This window comes from Hemibagrus wyckioides, linkage group LG11 (genome assembly GCF_019097595.1).
Source record: "Hemibagrus wyckioides isolate EC202008001 linkage group LG11, SWU_Hwy_1.0, whole genome shotgun sequence".
Classification (NCBI taxonomy): Eukaryota; Metazoa; Chordata; class Actinopteri; order Siluriformes; family Bagridae; genus Hemibagrus; species Hemibagrus wyckioides.
In genome coordinates this window covers 23,295,744-23,316,149 of record NC_080720.1, presented here as the reverse complement: position 1 = coordinate 23,316,149, position 20,406 = coordinate 23,295,744, and the positions used below count along the sequence as shown (strand labels likewise).

The window sequence follows — 20,406 nt, the reverse complement described above, 5'->3', positions numbered from 1 at the left end:
ATATTTTTTGACTCTGATTGGAATGCTTTATGTTCCATTGGTACAGTGGAAGATAATTTATTATTAGAATAGCTATTATGTAGAATTGGAAAAATGATTGTCTCTTTTGCATTTTTTGCAGGGTACAAACAGCCTCTAGTGGTGTCAGCAGTAAGGGATGAACTCCTACATGTATAGCAACATCACCCAAACAAAAACAAGAGATGGATATGTCTCAGCTGTCTCCAGGAATGTGATACTCATGACTTTATATTTCTCAATCAACTACATTAATGGTACAATTGTCCACACTTTTGTCAGACATGAGATCTTTAATGAGAATCCTCGCTATATCCTCTTCATCCATATGGTTGTGAATGACATGATCCAGCTGACAATTGCTGTGATGCTTCACCTTATTTTATACATTTTTTATATGATTAATGTCTCTTTCTGTTGTTTCCTTTTAATGATTGCGATATTCACCACCCTCAACACTCCACTAAATCTTGCTGGAATGGCCATAGAACGTTATATAGCAATTTGTAACCCATTATATCACAGTCACATCTGTACTGTGCGAAGGGCATATATCTTGATCAGCCTTATCTGGTTCCTGGGTTCAATTTCCATTTTGCCAGATCTGTTCATCCTTCTAGCCACTGAGCCTTCAGAATTCTTTTATTCTCCAGTCATCTGCACTCGAGACTCTGTGTTCCGGCACCCATATTTGGTGGAAAAAAAGAACATCTCACATCTGGTCTACCTTTCATTTGTCTGGCTTACTTTGGTGTATACGTACTTCAGGATCATGTTTGCTGCCAAAGCTGCTGGCTCACAGGCCAAGAAAGCTCGCAACACTATAATCTTACATGGGTTGCAACTTGTGCTGTGTATGTTCACGTACATTGGTCCACCACTTGAAAGCTTCTTCACTGTTCTTTTTCCTATGGTTACATCTGAATTAAAATATATAAATTTTCTATTTGTTCATGTTTTGCCCAGATTTTTAAGTCCTGTTATATATGGTTGGAGAGACCAGATGTTGTCATCATATCTGAAAATGGATTTGTTGTGCTATAAGAAGAAAAGAAATCAAATAATAACACAATCTTCCTAACTTATATGCCCCAATCTGCAGGCAATAAGGATATTTGAAGTAATATTCTCTTAAACAACTCAAGAAAATACATAATTATACACATAAATAAGTACAACACATAACACCTAATAAATAAATATATTTTATTGGAAGATGTTCAAAATAATTGTAAACAAGGCGGATGATTACAATAACACTTACATTCCATAGCCAAACAAGGCTACAGAATAATTTTAAGTAACTTTCAACATATAGAATATTTCCTGCAAAGTACTGTATATCTTATTACAGGTTTAATTTACAGATTGCAATTCATAGTTTGCCGGGTAATCTTTGGATTTTTGGTAAACTAAAGTAGTTTATGGCTTCATGTACCTATGGGTCTGCAAAATACACAATATATAATTATTAATTATTAAGTAATAAGTTACATAAATAAATAATCACCAAAAAGACATTAGTCAACATGCCTGAAGATGCCTTGCAAGATAAAAGTGATGTTTTTTTAATGCAGTGTAATTATTTGTTGGACAATTTTGTGCAATAGTGAAATCTAATCAATTTAGCTTATAATCAAACGTAGAAAGTTTTCAGAATGCACCTGGAATTTGAACTCATGACCTTCCAATTAGTAGTCTGTTACCTTAACCACTAAGCCACCACATCCCCACATTGGTGTACAATTTACACTAATCATCCTGTTCAAAACTGTATAGCGCACAGGCCTCTTAATGTATGGTGTTGCTTTTTGTAATACCTTTTGTAATAGTTGTGTGAGTCCCTCAGTTGTTTTAAGTGTGAAAAGATGGATCTAAAAATCATGTAGACATTGTTGGAAATGGGTCAAATATGCAAAAGTTGCTGGATTTTTATCAGGAAAAACAAGTAAACAACTTTCACAAAACTTAAAAACAGTCATTGATAATCTAGATAACACACAGTATTAGGAATCAAGCATATGTAAACTTTTGAACTGGTTAATTTGTATACATTCAGTTATAATTTTGTCTTATGGACATCTGTTATGTGAAATAGCTTATTCAGGACAGAACTAAATGTTGTTCTTTGACCTGCTCCCTGTTCTGGGTCGACACAGCAGACCATTTAGTCCACATCTTTTGATTTGGCACAGGTTTTACCCCGGATGCCCTTCCTGATGCAACCCTCTCATTTTTATCCAGGCTTGGGACTGGCACTGAGAGGTAACACTTTAGTGGCTCCCTGCTCAGGAATCAAACTCTGGCCATGGCAATGAGAGCGTGGGATCCTGCAGCTGGACTACCAGGAGGCACTCATGGCAAAACTAAATAAAAAGACAAAATGCAATTTTTATGTTTTTATTAAATTAACATTTAGCAGATTTTGCAATATGTATGTAAACTTATAACCCCAAACTGTAAATTACACCATAAGTGGATAGAATGTATGAAAGGAGATACAGTAGATAAATGGTACATGTAGTAATGTGAGGACCCTTTTATGTCCCAAATACCCATTGTATTTCATATTCTGAGTATGTTATTGAATAAATAACCTTGAACATATATGTTGGAAAGGCTTTTGAATATTTAGTTACACAGAAATGGAGACAACTTGCATGACAAGGAAACAGGACTCCCATAATTTCCCATGTAAAGAACATCTGCAAATAAGTCTACTATATACTTCTATCATTATATTTATCATTACACCCTTTGCATCTAACTGAAATCATATTCTGGTGTAAAAGGCAACAGCATTATGTGGGTCAAAAGAAACACTCAAAGCCGTTTAGTGTAAAAAAAAATGCATAAATTAAAAGTAAAATAATAATGGCAGCAGGGTTTCCAACTGTGTACCAAATTCTTATAATTTTATTACTGTATTCTGAATTACAACTTTTCTATAATTAAACTGTATAGTAAGTATTTACAGTTTAATTTTAATAGTTATTAAAATAAAGTTTTAGTATCAATATCTACTATTTATACACAAATACACATTGTAATCTGGCAACAAATACACAGGAGTTTTAAAGGAGAAAAAAAAAGGTTGAGAGGGTTTTTCTGGTGACACACCATTTATTGACATTATCAGACAAATAAAGCAAATGTTTTTACAAAGAAGAAATTCAAAGCATGTACAAGTCCAATTCAAGAATCAGTCTTTATGTGCATGTCTAGGTAAGTGAAAGAGATTAAAGAAAAATGAAATATAGTCTAATGAAATATGGTATATATGACACTGCCAAAGTCTTTCAAAACACATTTAAACATTTTTGCTTTAAGATTTTGCTTTAAACATTGCTTTAAGATGACTATTGAACCCTAAAATAAGTTGGTATTTGTTAGCTGTATTTGTGTACCTGAGTCTGAGTGTAGGCTGAATATGATTTAGCATGTGTTCGGAATTTAAAATGTGTTCCTCTAGAAAATAGTCACTTAGAAATAGAAAACAATATCAAAATTATTTAATTGAAGTAAATTCCTAGAAGGAAAACCTTTTTAAGATTAGCAGAACAGGTCACGAATGTGCCAAAACTGTCAAATTGTCACCAATCTCCATGTCTGAAAGGTAAACATATATATATACACACTATATTGCCAAAAGTATTCGCTCACCTGCCTTGACTCGCATATGAACTTAAGTGACATCCCATTCCTAATCCATAGGGTTCAATATGACGTCGGTCCACCCTTTGCAGCTATAACAGCTTCAACTCTTCTGGGAAGGCTGTCCACAAGGTTTAGGAGTGTGTTTATGGGAATTTTTGACCATTCTTCCAGAAGCGCATTTGTGAGGTCACACACTGATGTTGGACGAGAAGGCCTGGCTCTCAGTCTCCGCTCTAATTCATCCCAAAGATGTTCTATCGGGTTGAGGTCAGGACTTTGTGCAGGCCAGTCAAGTTCCTCCACACCAGACTCTGTCATCCATGTCTTTATGGACCTTGCTTTGTGCACTGGTGCACAGTCATGTTGGAAGAGGAAGAGGCCAACTCCAAACTGTTACCACAAAGTTGGGAGTATGGAATTGTCCAAAATGTCTTGGTATGCTGAAGCATTCAGAGTTCCTTTCACTGGAACTAAGGGGCCAAGCCCAGCTCCTGAAAAACAACCCCACACCATAATCCCCCCTCCACCAAACTTTATACTTGGCACAATGCAGTCAGACAAGTACCGTTCTCCTGGCAATCGCCAAACCCAGACTCGTCCATCAGATTGCCAGATGGAGAAGCGCGATTCGTCACTCCAGAGAACGCGTCTCCACTGCTCTAGAGTCCAGTGGCGGCGTGCTTTACACCACTGCATCTGACGCTTTGCATTGCACTTGGTGATGTAGGGCTTGGATGCAGCTGCTCGGCCATGGAAACCCATTCCATGAAGCTCTCTGCGCACTGTTCTTGAGCTAATCTGAAGGCCACATGAAGTTTGGAGGTCTGTAGCGATTGACTCTGCAGAAAGTTGGCGACCTCTTCACACTATGTGCCTCAGCATCCACTGACCCCGCTCCGTCAGTTTACGTGGCCTACCACTTCGTGGCTGAGTTGCTGTCGTTCCCAAACACTTCCACGTTCTTATAATACAGCTGACAGTTGACTGTGGAATATTTAGGAGCGAGGAAATTTCACGACTGGATTTGTTGCACAGGTGGCATCCTATCACAGTTCCACGCTGGAATTCACTGAGCTCCTGAGAGCAACCCATTCTTTCACAAATGTTTGTAAAAACAGTCTGCATGCCTAGGTGCTTGATTTTATACACCTGTGGCCATGGAAGTGATTAGAACACCTGATTCTGATTATTTGGATGGGTGAGCGAATACTTTTGGCAATATAGTGTATATATACATATATATATCACAATTGGTCACTCCTCCCTTTTTTGTGGCAGGCATGCCACAAAAAAGGGAGGAGTGACCAGTTGTGATGTACTCACAAAAACACATGTGCACAAACACACATGGCACACACAGCATAAATGGTTCATAGAATTTCTAATATTCTTATTATTTTAAGATATTTTAAGATTTCAAGCACATTTGAAATTTAATAAAAATTAAATGAGAGTATTAAAAGAATCAATCTTTTTTACTCTAGAAACAGAGATCATATTATGACTATATTCATCTACAACTGGAAGCACACACATTTATTATTTAATTTTGAGAATCATGTAGTTAGAATTTGTCAAAAAGCTACCTCTGTTATCAACAGTGTGTAAACTGCGTGTGGCTGGTTCTAACTTATCAAGTACAATTAAAGAGCAAACTTAGCAAACCTATGTACAACACACCAACCAATAAAGTAATCAAGCAAACACACTTATTTAAAATTTTCCATGTGTACTGCTTTAAATGAGCTTTTAGAAAACATCCACTCACCTTCCTCACTCCTTCTTCTTATGTGCTCAGTTAAGTTAAATATTCATTACTGTGTTGCAAAAAGGTTGTACATTTAAAGCAATTTTCCTTTTTTTTTCTTTCTTTTTTTTTTTACATTAACAGCAGATTATATATGAGGTCATTTGAATAGGAAACTATATTGCATGTAATATTCAACTTAGAAAAAAGGTAAAATAGGTTGTATATTTCACTGAAAGGAATTTTTTTTCAGATTTTTTTTCCATATTATTGACAATAATTAAAGATCTATACAAATATCTATTTCATGTCTATATTTGAGATAGCAGCACAATAGTGGATGGATAGGTAATAAGTAGGTATGGGTATAATTCTGTTTTTAGTGTTAGGCTGATATCACTTCTTATCTAGATGACAGGGGATACGCAGTATAGGCCTGACTACTGACCTGTCCGACAGAACACCAAATAGCATAAGAGATACACTACAATGAAGTACATTCATAAATGCACAGTGTAACTAGCTGGATATTAAAATGATGTTGGCCATATAATGATATCCTATTGTGTTTTAAATAGTCTAGTCTATAATTCTAGTATAATATATTTATAATTATACTATAAATAACTATATGTCAAGTCCCTTGGGATTTCCACATGCTAGGTTTAGAAATATTGTGACAGTAGTCTGTGACCTCACTAAACCCACCCACTTTTTCTTAAAGACATCTATAAAAGTCAGTATACACACATACAAGCAAAAAGGAATGAGGTGAGTATCACTTCACAGACACTTGGGTGATTAATAGGAGCAATATTTTACCTGCAGTTCCAGTTATAAATAAATATATGGTATATATACTATATTAATAAGCTTTTATATAATTAAGCTTTTTAAAATATGTTTAATTTACTGTTAACCACACAGTGGTCTGGTCAAACTGCTAGGGACACCTTGTACCATTAAACTGTTTCTGAGATTTGAATGCAGTGAACCGAATTTTTTTAAACTGCAGGCTAAAATATTGGCTGTTACAGATAATCACAAGGACAGTGAGATGAGAATGGCATTGTTATTGAATAAGTTAAATTACATACATAAGATGAACTGATAACAGTTATTTGTTAACATACATTTAATTTACTAATATTTAGTATATTGTATGATGTAATTAAATATCTTCAAAAAATCCTGTTCTATCTAACAAACATAGACCTGCAAATAATAAAACAAACAAACAAACAAACAAAAAACATCATTCTTTCATGACAAATTTGCAATATTTATACTGCTTTAACAAATGTAATACTGTTTCATTCTAGGAATAAAGCTCTACGATATGAACTCGACTGGATCTCTAGTACGAGAAACATTCAGCAATGCATTTGCAAAGAATTTCATTTTAATTGGAGTGTGGCTTAGCTTGAGCTACATCAATATTAGTGTGGTGGCAACCTTCTTTAGTAACCAGATCTTTTATGAGGATCCACGATATATTCTCTTCATTCACATGGTCATCAACGATGCAGTGCAACTGACTGTCACAGTAATTCTGTTCGTAGCCAGCTACATTTACCACACCATCAATGTATCTGTCTGCTGTTTTTTTGTTCTTGTGGCTGTCTTTACCACAAGCAACACACCTGTAAACCTGGCTGGAATGGCTATTGAGCGCTACATTGCCATTTGTGAACCACTACGGCATACCCAGATATGCACTGCACAGCGCACCTATATATTCATTGGCTGTATCTGGTTCATCACCATAGTACCTGATATTACTGACCTCTTCATAGCTCTGTCTATAGAACCCATTAGCTTCTTCCTTAGTTCTGTGATGTGTATACGCGAGAATGTCTTCAAAGACCCAGTGTTTCTGTACAAGAGGCAAGCCTTTGATGCATTGTATTTCTCATTAGTCTTCCTCACACTAGTCTATACTTACCTGAAGGTTCTGGTTGCAGCTCGGGCCATCTCTACTGATAACACATCAGCCCAGAAGGCAAGAAACACTATTTTGCTTCATGGAGTTCAACTTCTCTTGTGTTTGCTGTCCTATATTTCTCCCAGTGTTGAAGTCTTCCTAGACATTATCTTCCCTGGACGTGTTCTGGAGATCCGCTATGCCACCTATCTCATTGTTTACATCATGCCACGTTTTCTAGGTCCAATCATATATGGAGTCCGAGATCAAAAGTTCTGCAAGTACCTGAAGAGGTACTTTATATTTGTTCAGTGCAAATCCAGCAGAAGAGTAGACAGAAAAGAAGAAGAGAATTAAAATAACATTATGTCATACTGTTAAAAAAGATGTTACAATATAATCTCGAATTATTGGCATACTTCATTAAAAAAAAAAAAAAATGTACTTTAAAAAACAAAGAAAAATCATGCAGTGAGTGTATGTAATATGGTTGAAAATGTATAAGTATGTGTAATTTGTGACATTTTTCTACAAAAAACACTGGTGTCAAATTAGCAGCACTTCCCTGAAAGTAACATTTGCTATCAGCGGCCTCCTCTGATATAGAGGACAAAGGTTAGACTTAACTCTGTGCATGTAGGCTCTCTTTAATTTAGACTGCATATTACTGTAACTCTTTAGAGTAAGGTTCATTACAAACCCATTAACAATGCAAAAGCTAATTCTGTACTCATTTATTAACTTTTTTAAATGAATATAATAATGCATAATGCACAATGCTTCGTTAATAATGAATTAATATGACAAAACAATATAGTTATGGCCAAAAATAGCCATACTAATGAAAAACAAATGTTGGGACAAAGTAGTCTAAAATTACTGAATACATTTGGTGGTCAACTAGCAATAGAATATTAGGATTTACAAACAGTAAAATGAGTAAAATAGGTTCAGTTATACACTTATGGCCATGAGTTGCAGTCCCATATGTGGACTTTCCCAAAACTCCCAAATTTGTGTCACAAATTTGGAGGCACACAACTGTATAGTGTATATGGAAGTCTTTTTCTGCTGAACGTCTACAATTTTCCATCACTAGAATCAACAAGCCCAAACATAACAATGCCCCTGTGCACAAAGCAAGGTTGAAAGTGAAAGAACTTAAATGACCTGCACAGAGCCTTGACGTCAACCACACTACACACATTTGAATTGGAATGCAGACTTCATCCTAGGCCTTCCTTCCTGACATCAATGCCTCTATAATGCTGTTGTGACTGAATTAACAAATCCCAACATGTTCTTTTCAACAGGTTTTGTTGTTATTGTTGTTATTATGCATATTGGGTTGTAAAATTTTGGAATTTCACCCTGTCTGGTAGGAAAATACTGCTGTGAGATACTTGCTGAAGAAGGTTTCTTCCCCATTCTGTGGATTGATCTGGTCTATGAAAAGAAATCAAAAAAAGAATTCAGTTCTACATCCTAAAGTGCCAAAATATTTGTTATTATAGTAATATGCAGTTTGGGATGCAGACTAAATCAGAAGATATATCCATTGTATTCATAATTTTGGGTGTGACAACATAGAACATGCCAGAGCTGGTGTATGTCACTTCAAAATTTCACACCAGATCAAACCAGGCAGCTCTACCTTTGAATTAAAGGACTCTCTATAAGGCTTGCAGTGGCATCATAATTTGGTGTTTCTCAACTGGTGGGTTGCGACCCAAATGTGGGTCATGGGCCCTTTATGATTGGAAGCTGGGAAGAATACATCACTGTCATTTAAAAAGTGATAAAGTTAAAAAATAAAGAGTGCACCTGGCATTCTTTGCTATATACCACTCAGATGAAATGGGTGATCTGCTATTTGTTGTGAAACCGGTTTTGAATCTGATCTTATTTAGTGTTATGTTTTTCTTACAGCTTACTTTAGTGTATGTATGAAATAAAGCATATGGAAATACAAGACAAATCACTCAATAAGGTATATGTTGTGGCAGATACTACTAATTTTGTTGATTAAACAAAATGTTTTGATATGCTTACTTACTACACATCATGAGTACACTGACAAAAAATAATGAAGTCAGATTTACTCAAGAACAGTCTTGTTAAAATTTAACATAAAATCTTTTAATTTAAATGAACTAAAATTTATTTTTAGCATCATTTAATCGAAACAATGATTATTCTGTACATTATGTACATTTAATTAGCTGTTTTCTTATTAGTATATTGAAATATATTATATGATGTTACTATATATCTGCCCAAAATCCTGTTCTATCTAACAAACATAGAACTGCAAAAGCTTTGAAAAAGAATCAAAAGAATCTATGACAACTTTGCAATATTTATAATGCTTTAACAAATTTAATGCTGTTTCATTCTGTTCATTCTGAAATTAGTCTATAATAATTCTGTGGTCTCTTCTTGCCAGTCTTCTGGGCAGCCAACCTTTTCTTTGTCTGCTATTTTCAATGGCAACTGTCACTGCATCAGTGTGTGGTCTGTATCTGTCAGGATCTGTCTCTGCTCTTTGAAAATGATGAGCTAACACATCTTAGCCCATAAAAATCTACAAAAAATTGGCAGTTGATTCAGATGTTTATATACTGTATTCCTTTAATTAATTTAAACTCACAATAATTGATGCATATTAATCACATTTTACATTGGAACTATTTAACTTTAGCAAATGTGAAACTATTTATTGTGAAGGGCAAAGACTCTTACTGACTATTCTTTTATATCTTGCTCCTGCACATTACACTCCTTACATGACACTCACTGAAAAAAATCCACCTGAAAATTCATCGAAGGTAGAGATGAGCAAGGTTGGGGTAATCCCCACAGAGTTTTTATGTCCCTCACCAACCATCTTTGTTGATCAATTACACAACTACAGTATATAAGAGCCAGTTTGTACCTCTAGACAGGCCGGACAAATGACACAAATAGGTAAGTTCAGTAGCAATAGGTAAACCAGTAGCAGATTCCTCATTCCACAGAGAAAAAAATTTATGCAAGCACATATAATGCTTATGCAATGCTTATATTTGTATAAATAAATACTTATTTTGATTTGGTCTTTATTTTTTATCTTTATTTTAGCTTTTTAAAAATATTTTGGAATTAATATATTATTTTAAAATATTTATGTATAGTGAATTTTTGTATGAATGTATCGTTATATATATATATATATATATATATATATATATATATATATATATATATATATATATATATATATATATATATATATATATATATATATATATATTTCCCCTTCACACAGATTCATAGCCATGTCTCCTCATTTGTCATAACACTTTCAGATCATGAACTTTTCTGCTGGATCTGCATATGAAAACTTCAGCCTCAGCCTGTCTCAGAATGTTATTCCAAGGGACAGCTTTAGCAGTGCACTTACCAAAAACATAGTGGCCATGCTAGTGTGGCTGGCCCTTAGTATCCTCAATGGTACCATGACATCCACTTTCTTCAGACACAGCTTTTTCTATGAGGACCCACGCTACATATTGTTTATTTATATGGTCATTAATGATGCAATCCAGTTAACGCTTGTAACAGGTCTGTATGTGGTAAGTGTTTAAACCAATTTTCCCATAACTCCGCCAGTTCATATAAGCCATTAAAAAATATGTAGGCTGTCAGAAAATTTAATGTGACTTTGTTGTAAACAATAGCAAACTATTTATCAGAAATATATGAATAGCAAGACCTGTATGCAAACCTGTATGCAGGTGACCAAATGAATGAGCAAATGAAATAAATATAAAATATTATATTGTCCAAAATTATATATGTCTTAGAAAGATTTATGATCTAGAATCTTTGCTATACCAATATAATTAATGTTGCATTAGTGATATCATTAACATATGGCATTGTCCAAGATATTCAGAAAACCTTGAGTATTGGACAATGCCATATGTTAATGATATCACTAATGCAACATTAATTATATTGGTATAGCAAAGATTCTAGATCATAAATCTTTATGGCAGGTGACCAAATGAATGAGCAAATGAAATAAATATAAAATATTATATTGTCCAAAATTATATATGTCTTAGAAAGATTTATGATCTAGAATCTTTGCTATACCAATATAATTAATGTTGCATTAGTGATATCATTAACATATGGCATTGTCCAAGATATTCAGAAAACCTTGAGTATTGGACAATGAAACCTATTCAATGAAAGCAGAGTAAATCCTAAAATGTTAAAGTAATTTGAAGCTGTGCAGTTTTATCTGCTTCTTTATGTTTTCAGGCAAAAAAACATCTCTCAATCTAACACTATCAGTGTGTGTACTTCAAAATAAAGTCCAAATTTACTCTCAGTCTCATTAAGTCTCAGTACTGTTAAAAAAAACTATAAGAATTTAAAAATAAATAGAATATGTCTATAATGTTTTTTATTTTCAACATGTCCATCCTTTACCCAGGTGAGTTATGCTTTCTCCAAGATCTTGGTGTCTGCCTGTTGCCCACTCATCATGATAGCTGTTCTAACAACACGCTCTACACCACTCATACTTGCCGGGATGGCCATTGAGCGCTACATTTCCATTTGCTTTCCTCTCCATTACAGCCATATGTGCACAGTGCCACGTACCATCTGGATCATTGGGGTTATCCTTATTCTAAGCATCACACCCCCCATAACAGACCTCTTTATAACTCTTACCAAAGAGCCTGTGTCCTTTTTTGGAAGCTTTATCTTCTGTGACCACTCAATGCTCTTCCGTGACCACTCCATCTACTACAAGAATTGTGCTTTCGACAGTGTCTATTTTTCCTTTGTCTTTTTGGCCTTGCTCTACACATACTGTAAAATCATGTTGACAGCACGAGCAGCCTCCACTGACCTGGTGTCTGTGAAAAAGGCACGGAACACAGTACTGCTCCATGGTGTGCAGCTGTTGCTCTGCATGCTGGCTTTTGTGGTACCATCCATGCAGGCTCCTCTAATCCAATTGTTTCCACAATATGGTCTGGAGATACGCTACATCAACTTTCTGCTGGTCTACATCATCCCACGGTTCTTGAGCCCTATGATCTATGGGGTCAGAGATGAGAAATTTAGAAAATACTGGATTAGGTACCTTCTCTATAGGGTTAACAGGGTGAAAGCTAATGAACACTTGCCTCAAAAACCAAGGTGAATTTCAGAGAGTAAATGTCATTGATACCCTGTATCCAATATATTAAACATCATCATGTACAAATAAGATAAATTCATAAATATGAAGTGGTTAAGGAGAACCAGGAAATCAAGGATCCTGTATAAGGATTAGCAAAATGTGAATTATTATTATTATTATTAGTAGTAGTAGTAGTAGTAGTATTCTTGTTGTTGTTGTTGTTGTTCTTTGAGGAGAATTGCTTGTTGATGAGAGAGGTCAGAGTACAACCACCAAGGATCAAGATAGGTTCAACTTACATGAAGACTACAGTAATTCAAACCTTTGTGATGAGGAAAAAAGCATCTCAGAATGCATTCATCAAGCTAAATTTTGTTTAATCTGGGGAAATTTGGGAATGCACCAAAAATTTAATTCTTAATAATTAAATTTGCCAGCTGCTATACCATGTTGTAGTTCTACTGCTAACACAACACAACTCTGCCATCTTATGGAAAACTACAGAACTGCCTGGAGCCTCCTGTCATTAACTCTGGCCCTCTTAAGACCTATAATTTGAATCTGACATGAATAGAAAACAGCTTTTATTATATACTTATTGGTCCTCCGACAATTGTTAAACAAGTTAAAAATCTGCAAATTCATCATCATTCACATACATAAATCATTTGTATTTACCTATTATTATCTGCCTATAAATTCTGCTCACAACTTCAATGATTTTTATGATCAGCTTTTATGATTAGCTGGGTTTGTATATAGATATAATATCTAGATACACCTGTACTTTTTTTTCAGTTGTGAAAGATGGTTCATTAAAAAAATCTAGTCACTTGACTAGACAAAATTGATTACCTAATATTATGCAGCAATAACTGCGTCAGCATCAACATTGTTGTAAACATTATATATATATATATATATATATATATATATATATATATATATACACTATATTGCCAAAAGTATTCGCTCACCCATCCAAATAATCAGAATCAGGTGTTCCAATCACTTCCATGGCCACAGGTGTATAAAATCAAGCACCTAGGCATGCAGACTGTTTTTACAAACATTTGTGAAGGAATGGGTCGCTCTCAGGAGCTCAGTGAATTCCAGCGTGGAACTGTGATAGGATGCCACCTGTGCAACAAATCCAGTCGTGAAATTTCCTCGCTCCTAAATATTCCACAGTCAACTGTCAGCTGTATTATAAGAACATGGAAGTGTTTGGGAACGACAGCAACTCAGCCACGAAGTGGTAGGCCACGTAAACTGACGGAGCGGGGTCAGCGGATGCTGAGGTGTATAGTACGAAGAGGTCGCCAACTTTCTGCAGAGTCAATCGCTACAGACCTCCAAACTTCATGTTGCCTTCAGATTAGCTCAAGAACAGTGCGCAGAGAGCTTCATGGAATGGGTTTCCATGGCTGAGCAGCTGCATCCAAGCCATACATCACCAAGTGCAATGCAAAGCGTCGGATGCAGTGGTGTAAAGCACGCCGCCACTGGACTTTAGAGCAGTGGAGACGCGTTCTCTGGAGTGACCAATCGCGCTTCTCCATCTGGCAATCTGATGGATGAGTCTGGGTTTGGCGGTTGCCAGGAGAACGGTACTTGTCTGACTGCATTGTGCCAAGTGTAAAGTTTGGTGGAGGGGGGATTATGGTGTGGGGTTGTTTTTCAGGAGCTGGGCTTGGCCCCTTAGTTCCAGTGAAAGGAACTCTGAATGCTTCAGCATAGCAAGACATTTTGGACAATTCCATGCTCCCAACTTTGTGGGAACAGTTTGGAGCTGGCCCCTTCCTCTTCCAACATGACTGTGCACCAGTGCACAAAGCAAGGTCCATAAAGACATGGATGACAGAGTCTGGTGTGGATGAACTTGACTGGCCTGCACAGAGTCCTGACCTCAACCCGATAGAACACCTTTGGGATGAATTAGAGCGGAGACTGAGAGCCAGGCCTTCTCGTCCAACATCAGTGTGTGACCTCACAAATGCGCTTCTGGAAGAATGGTCAAAAATTCCCATAAACACACTCATAACCTTGTGGACAGCCTTCCCAGAAGAGTTGAAGCTGTTATAGCTGCAAAGGGTGGACCGACGTCATATTAAACCCTATGGATTAGGAATGGGATGTCACTTAAGTTCATATGCGAGTCAAGGCAGGTGAGCGAATACTTTTGGCAATATAGTGTATATATATATATATATGTATAAATAATATATATATATATATATATATATATATATATATATATATATATGTATAATGTTTACAACAATGTTGATGCTGACGCAATTATATATATATATATCATGTTATATATAGTTATATATATATCATGTTATATATATATCATGTTATATATAGTTATATATATATATGCAGTTATATATATATCATGTCATATATATGTATATCATGTCAGTCTTTGAATCATTCACGCAAAATTTAAATAGACAATTAGTCTGTACACAAAGAATGTTTCACTCGTTGAAGGCAACTACAATTTCTTACATGGGCACACCTCTTTACTCCCAAGATGCTTATGCCTTATAAAGCAGTGGTGAGCTTTTGAAGTCCAACAGTCCTTGTAACAACCAGAAGCCTTCCAACAGGATAAAGAAATGAAAAGAATATGGAACGTAACTGTTAATGTTTTAAAGCTTGTTTCTAAAAGGTACAATGATTATTACATGTTCTATCCAAAAATATATAAATGAATATTTTCTTAGCTAAAATTTTATTGATATTTAAATATTTCCTACACCTGCTTTTTCTCAGAGATATTGTCTTCTGAAGAGTGTGGCAATGAACATAACAGACCAACTTAGAATCCCGGACAATTATCAGGAAGCTTTTGCAAAAAATATTGTTATTGTTTCTCTTGCTATAATCATTATTTTCATAAATGGAATGTTAGTGGTCACTTTCTTCTGCAACCCTGTATTTCATGGTGAGTCCAGATACACTTTATACATTAACCTTGTAATAAATGACATCCTCATGATTTGCATATCAGTGACTTTGTATGTATTGACTTATGCATGGCCTTACATAAATGTTTCAGTTTGTTGTACACTATTAGCAATAGCATCAACTACTTATATGAGCACTCCTTTGAATTTGGCTGGCATGGCAGTAGAACGTTACATTGCTATATGTAAACCACTGCATCATACACGGATCTGCACTGTGAAAAGGACCTATATGTTAATCTGTTTGCTATGGGGAATTGGAGCTTTCCCTGCAATAATAGACATTGTAATTATCATTGCAATGCAACCAAGTACATTTTTTAATTCTCTTACTTTCTGCCAGCCAATTATTGTGTACAACACAGCTTATCATGCACAAAAGACCATTGTTACGCAGGCTATTTACATGTCTGTTGTGTGGATAACTTTAATCTATACTTACTTTAAAGTTCTTTTTATAGCCAAAGTCGCCTCATCTAGCCATCATCAAAATTCAGCTAAAAAGGCCCGAAATACAATTCTGTTGCATGGTTGTCAGTTACTGCTCTGTATGATGTCTTATGCAACACCTGTCTTGGATATGTTGTTAATTCCATTTTTTCCAACTCATCGAACTAAGATCACCTTCTTTAACTATCTGCTCACAAACATTGTACCAAGACTTCTGAGTCCTCTAATTTATGGAATTCGAGATCAGAAATTTGTGAGACACATTAAAGGATACTTTTCCTGTAACATGGTCCTTGTAAAGGTTAGATTATCACATATGCAATAGATGTGATCTGGATAAAAAAAAAATAAAGCATCAATATCTCTAACAGACTCACCTTTTTCATTTGATCTAAAACTGCATTGTTATTATGGATTCATGCAATTGTACATATTCTTGTTCAGTAGAAACACAAAACAAAGATATCTAGAGTGTATATACAGTACCTATACATGACTATTTATTTGTCAAGCTATATAGATAAAAGTTTTTCTTCAGTTTATTAAACAATACTTTCAAGCTTGACTTGACAAATATGAAATTTTATAACTTCACAGTGTGATATTTTTTCTGGTGTCATATGTATTCTAATAAATTACTTATATATTTTATGACATCAATTTAAGGTTCCATATTGCATTTAGTCACAACTGAACTAAACACATAAAATATGTCACTGTAAAAAAAAAGATATTTTTTCAGTGATGCTATGTTTGTTTTTTCATCTCCAAACTCACAGACAAACCTGGTTCAGTATGGTTCTAGCTTCTAGTTAAACATTATCAATAATGAATGAATGTAACATAGGCAGATTTAACCAATAAACACCCATGTTTTATTTACTCTCTGACAGAAAACAACAGGCTTAAATCTTGAATGTGGTGAGAAAAATATGATTTAGATATAGATGTTTTACATGTCTATACATATGATCTGTTAAATGAATAAAAAGTAAGTGTACTGCAAATAAAATAAAGCATAAACAGTAAGTGTAACTGTAAAGAATACACAACAATTACAGAACAGGTCTACTCTATTTAGTGGTATATTTTAAGTGTATATTATAATAATGGGGAACAGAAAATATATGTCTCGTCAACACAGCAGATTTCAAAATGTACTTTTTTGAAAATAAAAATATAAACCTGGTTCTGGTGTTGGTGCTGCAGTACCACTGTCAAATAGCTATCAGTCAGATAAACATGACATGACATAGTCACCATTGAGTATGACTTTACTGATATTATTTCCCTTATCTTGGCTGAGGAAATCAATCCAATAAATCAACTAAATGGTACAGAAATATAATTTGACTTCTCTGTAAATCTCAACAAAATAAATAAATAAATAAATAAATATATGCAGAAAGTTATGCATGTTTCCGGCAATTTTGTGGGCGGTCTAAAAACTAATGTCTTAATGAAGACAACTCAGCCAACTAAGAAAAAGGCCCATTCAGAGTCCTATGAAGCATTTTTTCTGGTTCTTTCCTTTTCTTAGTTCTGTTTCTTTTCCTTATTTGCCATTATCTTATCTCTGGTTCTTCTGAATGTAGTCTGCCATAAAAAGGAGGTTTCTGTATACAATTTGACATCCTCCTATCATTGACCTAATTTCATAGACTGGGATACCTCCTACTTATCACTGTATTTGCACAGTCTTCCCAGTGTAAGCAGAGTTTACCTGGTTCTTGACTCTGCTGCCAGACTCAAGGCCTCTTCTATAGCAGACTTTGATGCAATCTCACAGGTTTCCTACAGCCATTCTCTCCAGTTTGCTATATAATCAGCATCATTTTCAGAAACCAGGGGATGCTTCTTCACAGAAGCTCCAATGATGTGACTAGCAAATTTTAACTGTATCACCTCAGTGTCTAATCCCTCACCCTTATATTTGCCTTTATGATGGTCATATTTAAGAAGGTCATATTTGACCTGCTATAGCATATGCCTACCCAGGAAAAGCAGACATAAGCCTGTATGGCTTGGAAGCCAAGGCAGGTTTCCTCCACGACAAGGCAGATGAAGGAGAGAGATATATATATTTGGCATGGGTATTCTAGTGACATCATTTGCATGTTATCCTGCAAAATAGGTGGAATCACAGGACAACCCCAGTATAGACATGGCACCAAAACACTTAATACACCCAAGTGAAGTATACTGCAGTTACTCTCTCAATTACTCTTTAAAATAAACACAGTATATGTCTGAGGGTTGATGTGAACATTGACTGAAACCTTTGATCAGCATAATTCTATTTATTGCACTGCAACTACATGAAAACTGCATAAAAAAACAAAAGTATAGCTATATGTAGATGTCCAGTGAGTGTACATACCATTTATGTGTGTCCTAATAATATTTTAAGATTAATCAGGTGTGAAACCTCACAGTGTCCATAGGGATAGTGTTCCATACAGTACAGTAACATGGGAATTCCCACCCTATGCCTTCCTCCTTAACAACTTACTACGTAACACTACTTACTCTTAGCCTATATAAACCTATTGGTTCAACCAGCTTAACTACACAGGCAAAGTAATCTATGTTTTAATATTTAAATCTATACATTATTGTTCATTGTAATGTACTAGTGTTGTTTAATTGTCTTGGACTAAAGAGCATCTTCATTTGTTACTTTGTTCCTAGGTTAGTGTTTTCGAAATATGAACTCCTCAGTGAATGGTGTCAGAGATCCAGAAAGATTTGAGGAATTTTTCAGCAAAATATTAGTAACCATTCTTCTTGGATTCATCATAATTTGTATCAACGGATCATTTGTTTTCACTTTCTTTAAAAGTTCAGTTTTCTACAACAATCCAAGATACGTTTTATACATTCATTTGGTCATTAATGACATGATTATGGTTGGTGTCTCTGTGACTCTCCTTGTCATGTCATATACGTGGAAGAATGTAAGCATTTCATTCTGTTGTATATTAGTAATGATAGCTTCAGCCACTCAGAAGAACACTCCACTGATCTTGGCTGCTATGGCAATAGAACGTTACATTGCCATCTGTAAACCTTTGCATCATTCTCAGATCTGTACATTGCACAGAACTTTTATTCTTAATGTTTTGATATGTGGAGTTGGACTTATTCCTCCACTGACAGACCTGATTATTTCAGCCATACTATTTCCTTTGTTCATTTTTAACACTGTTACTGTCTGCTCTTCATCATTTTTGTACAATACCATTTACCATGATCAAAGGAAACAAGCTACACAGGCAATATACACATCCTTTGTGTGGCTTGTTCTTGTTTACACTTATTGTAGGGTGCTCGTTGCAGCAAGAAGGATGTCAAGTGACAAGGAATCTACAAAAAAAGCAAAGAGCACAATCCTATTGCATGGAGTACAGCAATTGCTCTGTATGTTGTCCTATACACCTCCTATGCTGGACTTGATTTTTGTTCGTATTATGCCTACTCAATGGGCAAAGATCAGTTTTTATGCTTACTTAATAACAAACATTGTACCACGCCTGCTCAGTCCACTAATTTATGGTATTCGAGATCAGACATTTGTTAAACACCTGAATAAAAATTTCTCTTGCAAAGTATTAATTGTAAAAGTAGAATCAGACAAAAACATACTCATGAAATAATATATTGTTTGTTCCTTAAAATCGTTGTCATGGAAAAATCCACACTTAGAAATATTATACTTAAATAGCATAGAAAAGAAAACAAAAAGAAATGAAGAAAAATGCAAAAATTGCACATAAACATGAAAATGTCATAGACAAGCATCTCACAGAAGTCCTTTTTTATTCCTTTTTGAATTTATGTTTATTAGACAAGAATACCCACAGATATTTGTGACAATACTGCTTGTACATCAGTGTAAAATATTTTAGCTTTAATCCAAATGGCATTAATCATACATTACTTATGTACTTGCGTCTCAACTACATGTGATCCTTGTTTTGCTTGTACTTTAATATAATATCCAACACTTTATGTTGTTGTTGTTGTCCATTGGCTGCTCCCTGTTCAGGGTTCAATCCACGGTTTTTGATATTGGCACAGGTTCTATGCCAGATGCCCTCCCTGCCTCAACCCTCCAAAGACATTTCATTATTATATATGGGAAGTTGGACTTATGTTACCACTGACCGACCTGGTTATTTCTGACATAATTTTTCCTTTGTTAATTTTCAACACAGTTCTACAATTCATCATTTCTTTTCAACATTGTTTACCATGATCAAAGTAAGCAAGCTGCAAAGGCAATTTGCATGTCCTGTGTGTAGATCATTCTCATCCGCACTTATTGTAGAATGTTGATTGTGGTCAGAAAGAGGTCAGTTTAACATCATATTGCAAGTCAACAAAAAAGAAAGTACATGGCACAATACACAGGAAAATGGATGGGTGGAAATGTATCCAAAAG

The 20,406-nt window shown here is 35.1% G+C and overlaps 5 protein-coding genes across 5 annotated transcripts; all 5 read left to right on the top strand.

Annotated features, from left to right (window-relative positions):
- Positions 1-205: 205 nt before the first annotated feature.
- Positions 206-1,099, top strand: LOC131361466 (odorant receptor 131-2-like). The gene has a single exon (XM_058402552.1). It carries the CDS (start codon positions 242-244, stop codon positions 1,097-1,099), a length of 858 nt encoding a protein of 285 aa, XP_058258535.1. The 5' UTR covers positions 206-241.
- Positions 1,100-6,752: 5,653 nt separating this feature from the next.
- On the top strand, positions 6,753-7,703 carry LOC131361465 (odorant receptor 131-2-like). Its single transcript, XM_058402551.1, has one exon. The coding sequence runs from the start codon at positions 6,762-6,764 to the stop codon at positions 7,701-7,703; it is 942 nt and encodes a 313-aa protein (XP_058258534.1). The 5' UTR covers positions 6,753-6,761.
- Positions 7,704-10,759: 3,056 nt separating this feature from the next.
- LOC131361463 (odorant receptor 131-2-like) lies at positions 10,760-12,552 on the top strand. The gene is made up of 2 exons (XM_058402550.1): positions 10,760-10,960; positions 11,833-12,552. The coding sequence occupies exons 1-2, from the start codon at positions 10,805-10,807 to the stop codon at positions 12,550-12,552; spliced, it is 876 nt and encodes a 291-aa protein (XP_058258533.1). The 5' UTR covers positions 10,760-10,804.
- Positions 12,553-15,345: 2,793 nt separating this feature from the next.
- LOC131361462 (odorant receptor 131-2-like) lies at positions 15,346-16,287 on the top strand. Its single transcript, XM_058402549.1, has one exon. The coding sequence runs from the start codon at positions 15,346-15,348 to the stop codon at positions 16,285-16,287; it is 942 nt and encodes a 313-aa protein (XP_058258532.1).
- Positions 16,288-18,670: 2,383 nt separating this feature from the next.
- LOC131361461 (odorant receptor 131-2-like) lies at positions 18,671-19,618 on the top strand. The gene has a single exon (XM_058402548.1). The coding sequence runs from the start codon at positions 18,671-18,673 to the stop codon at positions 19,616-19,618; it is 948 nt and encodes a 315-aa protein (XP_058258531.1).
- The last annotated feature ends 788 nt before the right edge of the window (positions 19,619-20,406 follow it).

Excerpts from the sequence above, each read along its gene's own strand:
- LOC131361463 (XM_058402550.1), top strand. The coding sequence starts at position 10,805 with ATGCTAGTGTGGCTGGCCCTTAGTATCCTCAATGGTACCATGACATCC. Across the intron at positions 10,961-11,832 it reads TTGTAACAGGTCTGTATGTG|GTGAGTTATGCTTTCTCCAA; the intron begins GTAAGTGTTTAA and ends TCCTTTACCCAG.
- LOC131361466 (XM_058402552.1), top strand. The coding sequence starts at position 242 with ATGACTTTATATTTCTCAATCAACTACATTAATGGTACAATTGTCCAC.
- LOC131361461 (XM_058402548.1), top strand. The coding sequence starts at position 18,671 with ATGAACTCCTCAGTGAATGGTGTCAGAGATCCAGAAAGATTTGAGGAA.
- LOC131361462 (XM_058402549.1), top strand. The coding sequence starts at position 15,346 with ATGAACATAACAGACCAACTTAGAATCCCGGACAATTATCAGGAAGCT.
- LOC131361465 (XM_058402551.1), top strand. The coding sequence starts at position 6,762 with ATGAACTCGACTGGATCTCTAGTACGAGAAACATTCAGCAATGCATTT.